The sequence below is a fragment of the Bombina bombina genome, chromosome 4 (genome assembly GCF_027579735.1).
Source record: "Bombina bombina isolate aBomBom1 chromosome 4, aBomBom1.pri, whole genome shotgun sequence".
Taxonomy (NCBI): Eukaryota; Metazoa; Chordata; class Amphibia; order Anura; family Bombinatoridae; genus Bombina; species Bombina bombina.
Window position 1 is genome coordinate 103,773,411 of NC_069502.1, and position 16,244 is coordinate 103,789,654.

Sequence of the window (16,244 nt, forward strand, 5' to 3'; positions counted from 1 at the left end):
GAGATGTGATGGTAATGATATTACATATTTCTGTAACATCTTATCCACGTATTCAGATAAGTTGCTTGTCAAAGATCCTATCCCAGATATAATGGGCCTTCCTGGTGGATCGTTTAAGGAAACGCGTAGGCCGAAACGCGTTGGCATACTGGTGAGCTTGGTTTTAATTACCTATATCATATATCATATACAGTGTTGCACTATTTGTTCCTCTTTTGTTCCCTTTTAGGTATTTTATCGATGTATTTGTTTGTTATGGATCTTACCAAGGATTTTTAACATCTGAATTAAGGATTTGTTTTCACTAGATCTTTAGTGCTTTTTAATATTATCACTGATTTTCTATTTTTGTCTTTTGATATTTTTGTCTTTTTATTTTTGTCTTTTCATTTTTGACCTTTGTTTATCATTTTAATTGGATTTTTTCACAAGTTATTTTTATTTTTATTTTTTTACACCTCACGGATTTACAATTTTTTAATTTAGAAGCTGAACCACATTAATTTGACCCACTCAACGTTTACATTCTACTGTTATTGACTTCACATTATATTTCTACACGTCATTTTGGAGGAAACACTACTGGATTCACTTACATATAACCGGTTGAACATTTGAACATTTTTTATGTACGCCAATTTTTGTGAACACTATTTTTTGTGAATGCTATTTTTCTTTGTTGACAGCTATTGTGTGCACTCAATCACTCACTTAGGTTGTTTATATTATTGGATGTACATGTCCTTCTAACTCCTCATCACTGGCTCACTAAGTCAGCGTCACATGCTTTACTCCATTGGATATTTTTAGATACTTTTAGATTTGTTTATTATATATATTTTTTTGTTAAGTCAGACATGGATCCATGCGTCTGATTGCCATTTGTAAATTTTTATATGTATTAAAATGTACTTTTTACTAGCCTTTATAAGCAGATTACCCACAAGGGGAATCTGAAAGATTTGAGTTATTTTGGGATACAGAAGGTCGAAAAAGACTGGAGAGGAGGAAACCATGAGCAAAAACTACTATTCAATGAGTCAAGATGGATATTTATGATGGACTGTCTATACCCTAGAGGTTTAAATCAGAAAGAAGACCTTGCACACCTGATCTCCATTAAATAACATCTATTAAATAACAACCACCATCCATCTCCGAGTGCTCAAATATGATATGACCTAAGTTAGAGAGATAGGATCCCAACATGCGACCGCTAAGTTGGTTACCCCACACAGTATCCCAACTAAATATTTACCTCCGCTTTCATCACTATTTTCTATGTACTTATAAAGGGAGATCGAATACATGAAAGCTATAAACTAGAGTGGAAGTGAAAATCGAAAATACTAACCCTCTACGTTTCCTATAAAAACCAAGGGAAATGTAAAAATTTAGAGTGGGCATAATACTTGTTCTGTATTACAAAATGTTAGTCGCTCATTAAGAACAAAATCATATCAGAGAGAGAAACATAACATCAGGCATAGGACAATTTGGTCACAGAGATACATCAGCACCAATGAGTAAATATACAAGCATAAGTACATTTGTCAAGTAATTAACACCTGGCAACAGATCCATACACGGGAATAATAGACCTAAAGAATTGCGACAATGTCATATTGAATACACCCAGCTTTGTCAAACTGAACACATTCAGTATGACAACTTTAAAATGGTCATATTGAACTAAAAATGTATCATAGAAAAGAAAAAAACCCTGTATTCATACACTGGTCTATACATAACAATCCAATGTAGGACTACTTACTGTGTGAAATGAAATATCATAATTTGAAGATTTTGTATCTTGCATCCTCTACCCCACGTCTGCCCCAAATTCAAACAGAAGCCATCACTTTGAGTGTATTTACGCCTGATCTTTCACCAGCTGATTTCTGGTTAATGGTCACCTAAAGTCCTTTATATAGACATACAAATGTAATGAAACCCTCCCAATTAGATCTGAGCTTACACCTTCACTGTGAACAGATAGGAAGATCCTTGATCCCTCTTGAGACATTACAGTTTGTCATCCCACCATCAGCGGTGAGATACAGCATTAGGATGCAATAAACGTCTCACAATGTTAAGTTAGATAAACATTGCAGGTCTATACTTTTTGAAGGTCAAATATGACTCAATGGCTCATTGAGAATACCCATAGGCTTTATTTTAAAAAGAACTAGAAGGAAGCAGTGAAACGGCTATCCATTACGAAAGTATGAACAAATAAAAGTAAATTGTAAAGCTATTCAATATTAGGATCCAAGAATGTGCCTAGAATTAAGAAAGTGAGTTTTATTAGGATCCAAGAATGTGCTTAGAATTAACATAGCGATTTTTATTAGAAGCAGTTTTACTATAAGCAGTGACAGATCAGCATCGTAAGAAATTACATACATTATTCAAAGAATTGACTATTCCCAGTAACCGATTCTATTACATATTGGCAAATTGACTCTGACATTATATATTATAGACACATAGAGACAATGAGCCATAGTAAGATCGGGTAATACCGAACATCTGAGAAAGATCTGCAGTCCTAATAAATGAGGGAACTACATATCCCATAAGTCAATGGGGAATATGATGCTGCACCTTCCAGTCACATGATGCAGACCGGTGGACTAAAGAACTTCCGGTCACATGATAGAGACCGGTGAATCGAATAAACTATGTCTCCCAAAAGCTAAAACGGAAGTTGATGCCGCGATACCAGGCCACTTCCGGTCATAGCAATTTTCAAAATAAGATCGCATTGGAAATTAAGTTTTTGACATCAACAGGGGCAATTCATAAATGAGAACCAGTCCATGTAAATAAATAAGCAATTTGAGCCCAAAGAAAGGGGAAACCCGCCCAGAAAACTAATGGAGTTAACACAGAATATAATAATAACAACATTGACAAAACGCTACTATTACCTAATAATGAAAATAAAAAACAAATAAATAGGAAAATCTAGATTTATACTAGAATTTGTGGCAATAATAGGAACCAATTGACCTTTAAGATGGGAAAACATAAACATAACATAGGAAATATCCCAGAGATGCAATGGGTGAAACAGGAAACACAACACAGGAAATATCCCAGAGATGCAATGGGTGAAACAGGAAAGGGAGGTGCCTCTAAAAATGGCGCCAAAACAGCACCAATCATTTCAACACTGACCCTACTTAAAGCTCCCAGATTTTATGATACAGTATAGTCTTGAGAAAGGCCTAGTCTAGGCCAAAACGCGTTGGCATACTGGTGAGCTTGGTTTTAATTACCTATATCATATATCATATACAGTGTTGCACTATTTGTTCCTCTTTTGTTCCCTTTTAGGTATTTTATTGATGTATTTGTTTGTTATGGATCTTACCAAGGATTTTTAACATCTGAATTAAGGATTTTTTTTCACTAGAACTTTAGTGCTTTTTAATATTATCACTGATTTTCTATTTTTGTCTTTTGATATTTTTGTCTTTTTATTTTTGTCTTTTGATTTTTGACCTTTGTTTATCATTTTAATTCAAGTTTTCCACGTGGATTTTTTCACAAGTTATTTTTATTTTTATACACCTCACGGATTTACAATTTTTTAATTTAGAAGCTGAACCACATTAATTTGACCCACTCAACGTTTACATTCTACTATTATTGACTTCACGTTATATTTCTACACGTCACTTTGGAGGAAACACTACTGGATTCACTTACATATAACCGGTTGAACATTTGAACATTTTTTATGTACGCCAATTTTTGTGAACACTATTTTTTGTGAATGCTATTTTTCTTTGTTGACAGCTATTGTGTGCACTCAATCACTCACTTAGGTTGTTTATATTATTGAATGTACATGTCCTTCTAACTCCTCATCACTGGCTCACTAAGTCAGCGTCACATGCTTTACTCCATTGGATATTTTTAGATACTTTTAGATTTGTTTATTATATATATTTTTTTGTTAAGTCAGACATGGATCCATGCGTCTGATTGCCATTTGTAAATTTTTATATGTATTAAAATGTACTTTTTACTAGCCTTTTAAGCTTTTTAGCGCTTACTCTCTCCCCATTTTAACTTTTATATTGTTAGCCTACTAGGAGGCTATATAGTTAGTAAGCTTAAGGCCCTGGGTGTAGCGCTCGGTCCACTTCTCCTGTTCTTAAAAACTCATTGACTATAGCATAGTGATTAGTATAATTCTATGTTAATAATATAATGTGATAATGTCTTATTAAGAGAATATTGGGTTGAAATTAATAGATGTGCTATGTAATTCTCTATACTACAAGAGGTCACTAAATGTGTAAATAAGTTTCTCTTTGTATTATTTAAGAACATTATGTGTTATTTCTTATACTAATAATGTATATAGCACAATGTATCCATAATGATACATATACCCATTTACCTAATCATATTTAAATATGTGGGGGAAAAAGAGACTTTATAAATAAGGGAAGACAATAATAATAATGTTTTTAGAACTTAATTGAAGAAAATAAGTGAGAAATAAATGCTCAAGAATGGTTGATAATCCCTAAGTAATTCTATCCTATATATCTATAATTACTCCCCAAGTTATACAAAAAATTTAAAAATGTGATGTGGTATTCCAAACTGCAATAAGGAGATGAATGTGATGTTATAAAAAAGCTAATTGATACATTACTTATATAAATCTGACCACAATGCTATACAAAACAATTCTATCTGTAAAAATAGAGATGTTGCTATATAAGCCATCCTCCAAGTCGTTTATAAAAAAAATATTAAAAAAGAATAGGGCCCAGTGCTGAGCCTTGGGGGACTCCACTGATTACTTTTGATCGCTTCCAGCAGCTCTGAGGGTATTGCAGTGATGCCTCGATATGGAGGCATCCTGCAATACCCCTTTACAAGCCTCCGATGCAGAGAGAGCCACTCTGTGGCCCTCTCTGCACCGGAGCATCATTGGTGGGTGGGAGCAAGGCAGGGAGGCGGGTCTGTGATGTGGAGGGGGGCGGGATCAGAGGCCGGATCGGAGGCGGTAGTGTCCGGGGCAGCGCACGGATGTGCGCACGTGCACGGGGGGCGGCGGACGGGTGCGTGCACGGGGCGGGAGCGGGTGGGAACTGCTACACTACAGAAAAATTTAATAAAAAATTGGGAGAAAAGGGGGGGGGGGGTTTAACTTCAAAAACAATCGAAGGGTTCAGGGAGGGGGGGGGAAGCTACACTACAGAAAATGGCAAAAAAAAAGCCAAAAAATAATAAAAGCATATTTTTTTTACTAAACTGGGTACTGGCAGACAGCTGCCAGTACTCAAGGTGGAGCCCATTAAGCTAGAGGGGGAGGGTTAGATTGTTTGATTGGGGATCCGTGAGGTTGGGGGCTAAGGGGGGATTCTATACAGCAGCATATGTAAATATGCTATAAAAAACACAAAAAAACAAATATACTTTTTATTTTAGTACTGGCAGACTTTCTGCCAGTACTTAAGATGGCGGGAACAATTGTGGGGTGGGGGAGGGAAGAGAGCTGTTTGGGGGGGATCAGGGGGTCTGATGTTTCAGGTGGGAGACTGATCTCTACACTAAAGCTAAAACTAACCCTGCAAGCTCCCTACAAGCTACCTAATTAACCCCTTTACTGCTACACGTGTGATGCGCAGCAGAATTTAGCGGCCTTCTAATTACCAAAAAGCAACGCCAAAGCCATATATGTCTGCTATTTCTGAACAAAGGGGATCCCAGAGAAGCATTTACAACCATTTGTGCCATAATTGCACAAGCTGTTTGTAAATAATTTTAGTAAGAAACCAAAAATTGTGAAAAATGAAATTTTTTTTTTATTTGAACGTATTTGGCGGTGAAATGGTGGCATGAAATATATCAAAATGTGCCTAGATAAATACTTTGGGTTGTTTACTACACTACACTAAAGCTAAAATTACCCCAAAAAGCTCCCTACATGCTCCCTAATTAACCCCTTCACTGCTGGGCATGATACACGTATGTGCGCAGTGGCATTTAGCGGCCTTCTAATTACCAAAAAGCAACACCAAAGCCATATATGTCTGCTATTTCTGAATAAAGGGGATGCCAGAGAAGCATTTACAACCATTTATGCCATAATTGCACAAGCTGTTTGTAAACAATTTCAGTGAGAAACCGAAAGTTTGTGAAAAAATTTGTGAAAAAGTGAATGATTTTTTGTATTTGATCGCATTTGGCGGTGAAATGGTGGCATGTAATATACCAAAATGGGCCTAGATCAATACTTTGAGATGTCTTCTAAAAAAAAATATATACATGTCAAGGGATATTCAGAGATTCCTGAATGATATCAGTGTCCCAATGTAACTAGCGCTAATTTTGAAAAAAAGTGGTTTGGAAATAGCAAAGTGCTACTTGTATTTATGGCCCTATAACTTGCAAAAAAAGTAAAGAACATGTAAACATTGGGTAGTTCTAAACTCAGGACAAAATTTAGAAACAATTTAGCATGGGTGTTTTTTGGTGGTTGCAGATGTGTAACAGATTTTAGGGCTAAAAGTTAGAAAAAGTGTTTTTTTTTTTCCATTTTTTCCATTTTTTTCCTCATATTTTATAATTTTTTTTATTGTAAATTATAATATATGATGAAAATAATGCTATCTTTAGAAAGTCCATTTAATGGCGAGAAAAACGGTATATAATATGTGTGGGTACAGTAAATGAGTAAGAGGAAAATTACAGCTAAACACAAACACTGCAAAAATGTAAAAATAGCCTTTGTCATAAACGGACAGAAAATGGAAAAGTACTGTTGTCATTAAGGGGTTAAAAAGGGACATATATGAAAAATACATAAATCAGGGTTCTTATACAAAACATTTCTTTAAACAGCCCTAAAAACAGCCCTGCCATATGTATTTTTCATATGTGTCCCTTTTTAAAGTGGCAATATGGTCAAACTATCCATGAGCTAACTTTTCCATCTATTCCCAGTTTCTTTAACTTTGGTGTATTCCATCTGTCTCCTAATTAAAAAGAAGAATTTCTACTTTTTCTAATAAGGAGTCTCATCTTCTACTGAGAAAACCAGAGGGGGGGTAATAACCAACTTTCTCTACATTAACACCTTCTGCTTATTTTTGGGTTATTATTTTTTCCCACAAAACCTGGGCTGGATTACAAGTGGCACTCTAAAGTTAGCACAGGTCGCAATAAGCAATATCGTGACTATATTAACTTGCACATATATTACAAGTTAAATGAAAATAAATTTGCACATTTTCGGTTTAGCGCAACTGAAGACTTTGCGTAAAGGGTAGGAGTTAAAAAACAACATATTTTATGTAAAGAACATTGGCATGTAAAATATTTATAAGTACCTTCGGGTTTAGCACTGCAGGTCTAATGTGGTGTCAGGTAAGCGTTAGGTGTCCACCTTGTAATACGAGTGCTAACCCGCCCACGTTAAAAGTTTACTTCCAGTGTTGTTTGCGTGCACGCAAAAAAATATATTTAGTGAACCATTTGTAATCTGGCCCACAGTAAGTAAAAACATTTTTCTTGGGATACCCTTTATTTCTTAAGGCCTAGATTTAGAGTTTGGCGGTAGCCGTCAAAACCAGCGTTAGAGGCTCCTAACGCTGGTTTTAGGCTACCGCCGGTATTTGGAGTCAGTCAGGAAAGGGTTTAACGCTCACTTTTCAGCCGCAACTTTTCCATACCGCAGATCCCCTTACGTCAATTGCGTATCCTATCTTTTCAATGGGATCTTTCTTACTCCGGTATTTAGAGTCGTGGCTGAAGGGAGAGTTAGAAATCTAACGACAAAACTCCAGCCGCAGAAAAAAGCCAGGAGTTAAGAGCTTTCTGGGCTAACGCCGGTTCATAAAGCTCTTAACTACTGTGCTCTAAAGTACACTAACACCCATAAACTAGCTATGTACCCCTAAACCGAGGTCCCCCCACATCGCCGACACTCGAATACATTTTTTAACCCCTAATCTGCCGACCGCCACCTACGTTATACTTATGTACCCCTAATCTGCTGCCCCTAACACCGCCGACCCCTATATTATATTTATTAACTCCTAACCTGCCCCCCTCAACGTCGCCTCCACCTGCCTACACTTATTAACCCCTAATCTGCCGAGCGGACCGCACCGCTACTATAATAAAGTTATTAACCCTAATCCGCCGCTCCGTAAACCGCCGCTACCTACATTATCCCTATGTACCCCTAATCTGCTGCCCCTTACACCGCCGACCCCTATATTATATTTATTAAACCCTAATCTGCCCCCCTCAACGTCGCCTCCACCTGCCTACACTTATTAACCCCTAATCTGCCGAGCGGACCGCACCGCTACTATAATAAAGTTATTAACCCCTAATCCGCCTCACCCCCGCCTCAATAACCCTATAATAAATAGTATTAACCCCTAATCTGCCCTCCCTAACATCGCCGACACCTAACTTCAATTATTAACCCCTAATCTGCCGACCTAATCTCACCGCTACTGTAATAAATGTATTAACCCCTAAAGCTAAGTCTAACCCTAACACTAACACCCCCCTAAGTTAAATATAATTTAAATCTAACTAAATAAATTAACTCTTATTAAATAAATTATTCCTATTTAAAGCTAATACTTACCTGTAAAATAAATCCTAATATAGCTACAATATAACGAATAATTATATTATAGCTATTTTAGGATTTATATTTATTTTACAGGTAACTTTGTATTTATTTTAACCAGGTACAATAGCTATTAAATAGTTAAGAACTATTTAATAGCTAAAATAGTTAAAATAATTACAAAATTACCCGTAAAATAAATCCTAACCTAAGTTACAATTAAACCTACAAAATTAAACACTACACTATCAATAAATTAATTAAATAAAATACCTACAATTATCTACAATTAAACCTAACACTACACTATCAATAAATTAATTAAATAAAATACCTACAATTATCTACAATTAAACCTAACACTACACTATCAATAAATTAATTAAATACAATACCTACAAATAAATACATTTAAATAAACTAACTAAAGTACAAAAAATAAAAAAGAACTAAGTTACAAAAAATAATAAAATATTTACAAACAGAAAAATATTACAACAATTTTAAACTAATTACACCTACTCTAAGCCCCCTAATAAAATAACAAAGACCCCCAAAATAAAAAAATGCCCTACCCTATTCTAAATTACAAAAGTTCAAAGCTCTTTTACCTTACCAGCCCTGAACAGGGCCCTTTGCGGGGCATGCCCCAAAGAATTCAGCTCTTTTGCCTGTAAAAAAAAACATACAATACCCCCCCCAACATTAAAACCCACCACCCACATACCCCTAATCTAACCCAAACCCCCCTTAAATAAACCTAACACTAAGCCCCTGAAGATCTTCCTACCTTATCTTCACCTCACCGGGTATCACCGATCGGTCCTGGCTCCAAAATCTTCATCCAAGCCCAAGCGGGGGCTAGACATCCATCATCCGATGGCTGAAGAAGTCCAGAAGAGGGTCCAAAGTCTTCATCCTATCCGGGAAGAAGAGTAGATCCGGACCGGCAACCATCTTCTTCCAAGCGGCATCTTCTATCTTTATCCGATGAGGACCGGCTCCATCGTGAAGACCTCCAGCGCGGACCAATCTTCTTCCGACGACGTCCAACTGAAGAATGACGGTTCCTTTAAGGGACGTCATCCAAGATGGTGTCCCTCGAACTCCGATTGGCTGATAGGATTCTATCAGCCAATCGGAATTAAGGTAGGAAAATTCTGATTGGCTGATGGAATCAGCCAATCAGAATCAAGTTCAATCCGATTGGCTGATCCGATCAGCCAATCAGATTGAGCTCGCATTCTATTGGCTGATCGAAACAGCCAATAGAATGCGAGCTCAATCTGATTGGCTGATTGAATCAGCCAATCGGATTGAACTTGATTCTGATTAGCTGATTCCATCAGCCAATTAGAATTTTCCTACCTTAATTCCGATTGGCTGATAGAATCCTATCAGCCAATCGGAATTCGAGGGACGCCATCTTGGATGACGTCCCTTAAAGGAACCGTCATTCGTCGGGAAGTCGTCGGAAGAAGAAGATGGGTCCGCGGTGGAGGTCTTCAAGATGGAGCCGGTCCTCATCGGATGAAGATAGAAGATGCCGCTTGGAAGAAGATGGTTGCCGGTCCGGATCTACTCTTCTTCCTGGATAGGATGAAGACTTTGGACCCTCTTCTGGACTTCTTCAGCCGTCGGATGATGGATGTCTAGCCCCCGCTTGGGCTTGGATGAAGATTTTGGAGCCAGGACCGATCGGTGATACCCGGTGAGGTGAAGATAAGGTAGGAAGATCTTCAGGGGCTTAGTGTTAGGTTTATTTAAGGGGGGTTTGGGTTAGATTAGGGGTATGTGGGTGGTGGGTTTTAATGTTGGGGGGGGTATTGTATGTTTTTTTTTACAGGCAAAAGAGCTGAATTCTTTGGGGCATGCCCCGCAAAGGGCCCTGTTCAGGGCTGGTAAGGTAAAAGAGCTTTGAACTTTTGTAATTTAGAATAGGGTAGGGCATTTTTTTATTTTGGGGGTCTTTGTTATTTTATTAGGGGGCTTAGAGTAGGTGTAATTAGTTTAAAATTGTTGTAATATTTTTCTAATGTTTGTAAATATTTTATTATTTTTTGTAACTTAGTTCTTTTTTATTTTTTGTACTTTAGTTAGTTTATTTAATTGTATTTATTTGTAGATATTGTATTTAATTAATTTATTGATAGTGTAGTGTTAGGTTTAATTGTAGATAATTGTAGGTAGTTTATTTAATTAATTTATTGATAGTGTAGTGTTAGGTTTAATTGTAACTTAGTATACAGTGTAAAAGGCCCAGCACTAGTAACCAGGCAAATAGGTGCACGCTGTAGGGACCCTGCACTAGTCCCTTGTAGAATCCAAAGAAGCAGAAAAACAGCAGCACCTTGTAAATGCAAAAAATTCTTCCTTTATTGGTTTAACATCATGGCAGACAAGAGATACAACGTTTCGGTCATACACTGACCTTAATCATGTTAATTGTAACTTAGGTTAGGATTTATTTTACAGGTAATTTTGTAATTATTTTAATTATTTTAGCTATTAAATAGTTCTTAACTATTTAATAGCTATTGTACCTGGTTAAAATAAAAACAAAGTTACCTGTAAAATAAATATTAATCCTAAAATAGCTACAATATAATTGTAATATAATATAATTATTATTTATATTGTAGCTATATTAGGATTTATTTTACAGGTAAGTATTTAGCTTTAAATAGGAATAATTTATTTAATAAGAGTTAATTTATTTAGTTAGATTTAAATTATATTTAACTTAGGGGGGTGTTAGTGTTAGGGTTAGACTTAGCTTTAGGGGTTAATACATTTATTACAGTAGTGGCGAGATTAGGTCAGCAGATTAGGGGTTAATAATTGAAGTTAGGTGTCGGCGATGTTAGGGAGGGCAGATTAGGGGTTAATACTATTTATTATAGGGTTATTGAGGCGGGGGTGAGGCGGATTAGGGGTTAATAACTTTATTATAGTAGCGGTGTGGTCCGCTCGGCAGATTAGGGGTTAATAAGTGTAGGCAGGTGGAGGCAACATTGAGGGGGGCAGTTTAGGGGTTAATAAATATAATATAGGGGTCGGCGATGTTAGGGCAGCAGATTAGGGGTACATAGGGATAATGTAGGTGGCGGGGGTGTACGGAGCGGCAGATTAGGGGTTAAAAATAATATGCAGGGGTCAGCAATAGCGGGGGCGGCAGATTAGGGGTTAATAAGTGTAAGGTTAGGGGTGTTTAGACTCGGGGTACATGTTAGAGTTTTAGGTGCAGACGTAGGAAGTGTTTCCCCATAGTAAACAATGGGGCTGCGTTAAGAGCTGAACGCGGCTTTTTTGCAGGTGTTAGGTTTTTTTTCAGCTCAAACAGCCCCATTGTTTTCTATGGGGGAATCGTGCACGAGCACGTTTTTGAAGCTGGCCGCGTCCGTAAGCAACTCTGGTATCGAGAGTTGCAGTGGCAGTAAATATGCCTGTACGCTCCCTTTTTGGAGCCTAACGCAGCCATTCTGTGAACTCTCAATACCAGAGGTATTTAAAAGGTGCGGCCAGAAAAAAGCCAGCGTTAGCTATGCGGGTCGTTACAAAAACTCTAAATCTAGGCATAAGATTGGTAATGTAATGTTTTGGCTATCTACAGAATGATAAATACATCTACGTGAGCAAAAAATAATTTTACTATACCTCTTGTTTAACAAGAAATACATCAATAAGGTTCCTCTGGTCATTAGCATCCCGTTGCTCCTTTTGTTTTGCAAAGGTCTCTCTAATAAAATTAAGATACTCATTCATATTTTTCTTAATTGTTTTGTGAATTCCAGGTATCCAGCGAAACAGGGATGGGTATGCGTTGTACAACTGGAAATAAGCAAAAAGGAGAAACAATTATAGGCTTACTTAAAAACATTGGATTAATCCACATAACATTTTATTGTAAAACAAATCAATTATGCTGTTCTTAAAAAGATGTTGTTTGGTAGATATCCATCTCTCCCAGGGCCCAATAATCTAAAGCTATGGCGACATTATCGATGATGCCTCACCATTACTCCAAGGTTCTTTTAAGAATTTAAGAAAACAGTTTTTACCTTGAGTGCTGTGTTTATATAGCTATAAAGGGCTCAAATAGAATGCTCAAAAAGATCATACATGATTTCCCTCCAGCCAGCAAGTTTTTGATAATCAAGCTCCCAGTCAGAGGCCTGAATTTATTTATTAAGAAAAAGACAATTTAAAAAGTCACAAATACAGGATTACTCCGCTTTACAGCGCTGCACTACGGCAGTGCTAATACTGAGCTTAAGGCCATCCTCCAAGCATTTTGAAACAGTATTGTACTCATAGTGAGATTGCAAGAAAGATGACTGGCGCCATTTTGTTATGTGCAGTTTGGTCTGTTTACAGCATTACACTGCACTCTGTGGGGCCTATCTATCAAGCTCTATACAGAGCTTGACGCCCTGTGTTACTGGCGAACCTGCAGGCTCACCAGAAACACCAGTTATGAAGCAGCGGTCTAATATATGTTAGTTCAAATCAGTGGCGTATTTAGGTATTGTGCTGCCCTAGGCACTCAAAATTCTGCTGCCCCCCCTAAAGGTTTTAGTCCTTTTTCCCCTTAATATATTTTTGGGTCAGTGTGTAAAATGTTCTTATTTTTTCTTAACAATTCAAAAGAAAATGGGCTAGCAAAACACTTGCATACAAGTAGGTTGAATTGCATGCATCTCATACCATTTTCTCCCTGAGAGAAAGGAGAGAAAAGAAGGGGAGGGGAGAAAATGGAGGGAAAGGAAAGAAGGAATGGAGGGAGAGAGAGATGAGAGAGAGAGAGAGAGAGAGAGAGAGAGAGAGAGAGAGAGAGAGAGAGAGAGAGAGAGAGAGAGAGAGAGAGAGAGAGAGAGAAAGAAAAGTGGGGAGGGAAAGGAGAAAAGGGGGAGGGAAAGAAATGAGGGAAAGAAAGGAGTGAAAGAAGGGAGCAAGGGGGGAGTTGAGAGAAAGAAGGGATGAGGGAAAGAAGGGATGGAGGAACAGAAAGAAGGGAGGGAGTTGAGGGAGGGAGTTGAGGGAGGAAGGGGGTTGAGGAAGGGAGGGAGACAGGGAAAGAGGAAAGAGAAGAGGAAGGAAGGGAAAGAAGAATACACTTTGAAACAATCACTGCCCTTCACATGCAACAACATACAGTAATTACCATCATTAAAGTAATGAAACTTGTGTCCATTTACTATTTACTCTGTGGGTTCATGGATGCAGAGAAATCTAGCTTTTAGAGATTATGATTAGACATCACAAGGTGATCTAAGCAGTGAACAGACCATCCAGTCTGTTAGTTACTAAGACCTGCAATAAGCACTGCGCATTCAGACCCACCACAGCAGACAAGGGGAGGCATCATATTGGCACAAAATCTTCTCCTCCAGCCTCACCTTGTAAGCATATCCCCGAGCAAGTTTCTCACCAAGAAAGCTTCCACTGCAAAAATGTTGGCGGCTCTAAATGAAGCAACGCTTTAAAGGAGCACTGCCTTTGAAGAGCGACCTTAATAAGTGCGCGTGCCTTGTCTTCTCTGTAAAAGCCTGCACTTTATCGCTCACTGTACTGTGTGCTGGCTTTTAGAGAGGGGATAGGATAGCTGTGCTGCCCCTCCCAAATCTGCTGCCCTAGGCACCGGCCTTGTTGGCCTAGGCCATAATACGCCCCTGGTTCAAATATGTTTTCCAGTTTTTAAACAAACTGGCAATTGAAAAGAAAGTGAAAATCACCTTGCAGTTTTTGCTTTAGATTTAAAAAAATGACTAAGCTGCAACAATGTTACTAACAGTCTCTAATGAACATTTCTTCCTGTAGCTTCACAGCTGCTTAAGTGAAAAATCTCAAATTTAGCCTTTTAGTATAATGATCAGAGATAAGATAGATACAGTTGCAAGAAAAATTATGTGAACCCTTTGGAATGATATGGATTTCTGCACAAATTGGTCATAAAATGTGATCTGATCATCATCTAAGTCACAACAATAGACAATCACAGTCTGCTTAAACTAATAACACACAAATAATAAAATTTTGTCATGTTTTTATTGAACACACCATGTAAACATTCACAGTGCAGGTGGAAAAAGTATGTGAACCCATGGATTTAATAACTGGTTGAACCTCCTTTGGCAGCAATAACTTCAACCAAACGTTTCCTGTAGTTGCAGATCAGACGTGCACAAGGGTCAGGAGTAATTCTTGACCATTCCTCTTTACAGAACTGTTTCAGTTAAGCAATATTCTTGGGATGTCTGGTGTGAATCGCTTTCTTGAGGTCATGCCACAGCATCTCAATCAGGTTGAGGTCAGGACTCTGACTGGGCCACTTCAGAAGGTGTATTTTCTTCTGTTTAAGCCATTCTGTTGTTGATTTACTTCTATGCTTTGGGTCATTGTCCTGTAGCAACACCCATCTTCTGTTGAGCTTCAGCTGGTAGACAGATGGCCTTAAGTTCTCCTGCAAAATTTCTTGATAAACTTGGGAATTCATTTTTCCTTCGATAATAGCAATCCGTCCAGGCCTTGATGCAGCAAAGCAGCCCCAAACCATGATGCCCCCACCACCATACTTCACAGTTGGGATGAGGTTTTGATGTTGGTGTGCTGTGCCTCTTTCTTCCAAACAACTCAACTTTGGTTTCATCTGTCCACAGAATATTTTGTAAGTACTGCTCTTGTGCAAACTGTAAACATGCAGCAATGTTTTGTTTGGACAGCAGTGGCTTCCTCTGTGGTATCCTCCCATGAAATTCATTATTGTTCAGAACTGGTGTGTGTATTTTATAGGGCAGGGCAGCTGTAACCAACACCTCCAATCTCATCTCATTGATTGGACTCCAGTTGGCTGACATCTCACTCCAATTAGCTCTTGGAGATGTCATTAGTCTAGGGGTTCACATACTTTTTCCACCTGCACTGTGAATGTTTACATGGTGTCTTCAATAAAAACATGGCAACATTTCATTCTTTGTGTGTTATTAGTTTAAGCAGACTGTGATTGTCTATTGTTGTGACTTAGATGATGATCAGATCACATTTTATGACCAATTTGTGCAGAAATCCATATCATTCCAAAGGGTTCACATACTTTTTCTTGCAACTGTATATTGGTTCATAACAATTAGGGAAAATGTAGAGAATAACTTAGAAACAACCATATATAAAAGATACTGAACACCAAAAAGCTTCTCATTGCAAGTGTGCAGCCATTAGATATAAGCTAGCTCCCAGTACTGCATTGCTGCCCCTGAACCTACCTAAGTATGTTCATCAACAAAGGATAACAAGTGAATGATACAAATTTAATGATAGAAGTAAAATGGGAAATTGCTTAAAATTGCTTAAAATAGCTTGCTCTGTCTGAATCATGATAGTTTAATTTTGACCTAACTGTCCCTTTAAGTCCCTATTGTCCCTCTGTGCTTATTTATATGTACAATAAAAGATAAATGTACCTAACTAAATCCCTTTGGGCTAGATTACGAGCAACAGATTAACGCTTCCACTTGGGGTGCAATCCGATATACGGCGTAGTTTTCGGCGCAAGCGAGGGAACCCGCACCGCCCGTAATTTCACCACGCACATCGGGCTATCCAATATACGACGCCGTCAGAT

At 37.8% G+C, this 16,244-nt stretch overlaps 1 protein-coding gene across 1 annotated transcript in view; it reads right to left on the minus strand.

The window, feature by feature from the left end:
* LOC128655955 (cytochrome P450 2K6) overlaps positions 1 to 16,244 on the minus strand; it is a 236,806-nt gene that overhangs the window by 95,445 nt on the left and 125,117 nt on the right. The window contains exon 6 of the mRNA XM_053709565.1: positions 12,281 to 12,454. Within this exon, the coding sequence (XP_053565540.1) occupies positions 12,281 to 12,454 (174 nt within the window). The remainder of the gene's footprint in view (positions 1 to 12,280; positions 12,455 to 16,244) is intronic.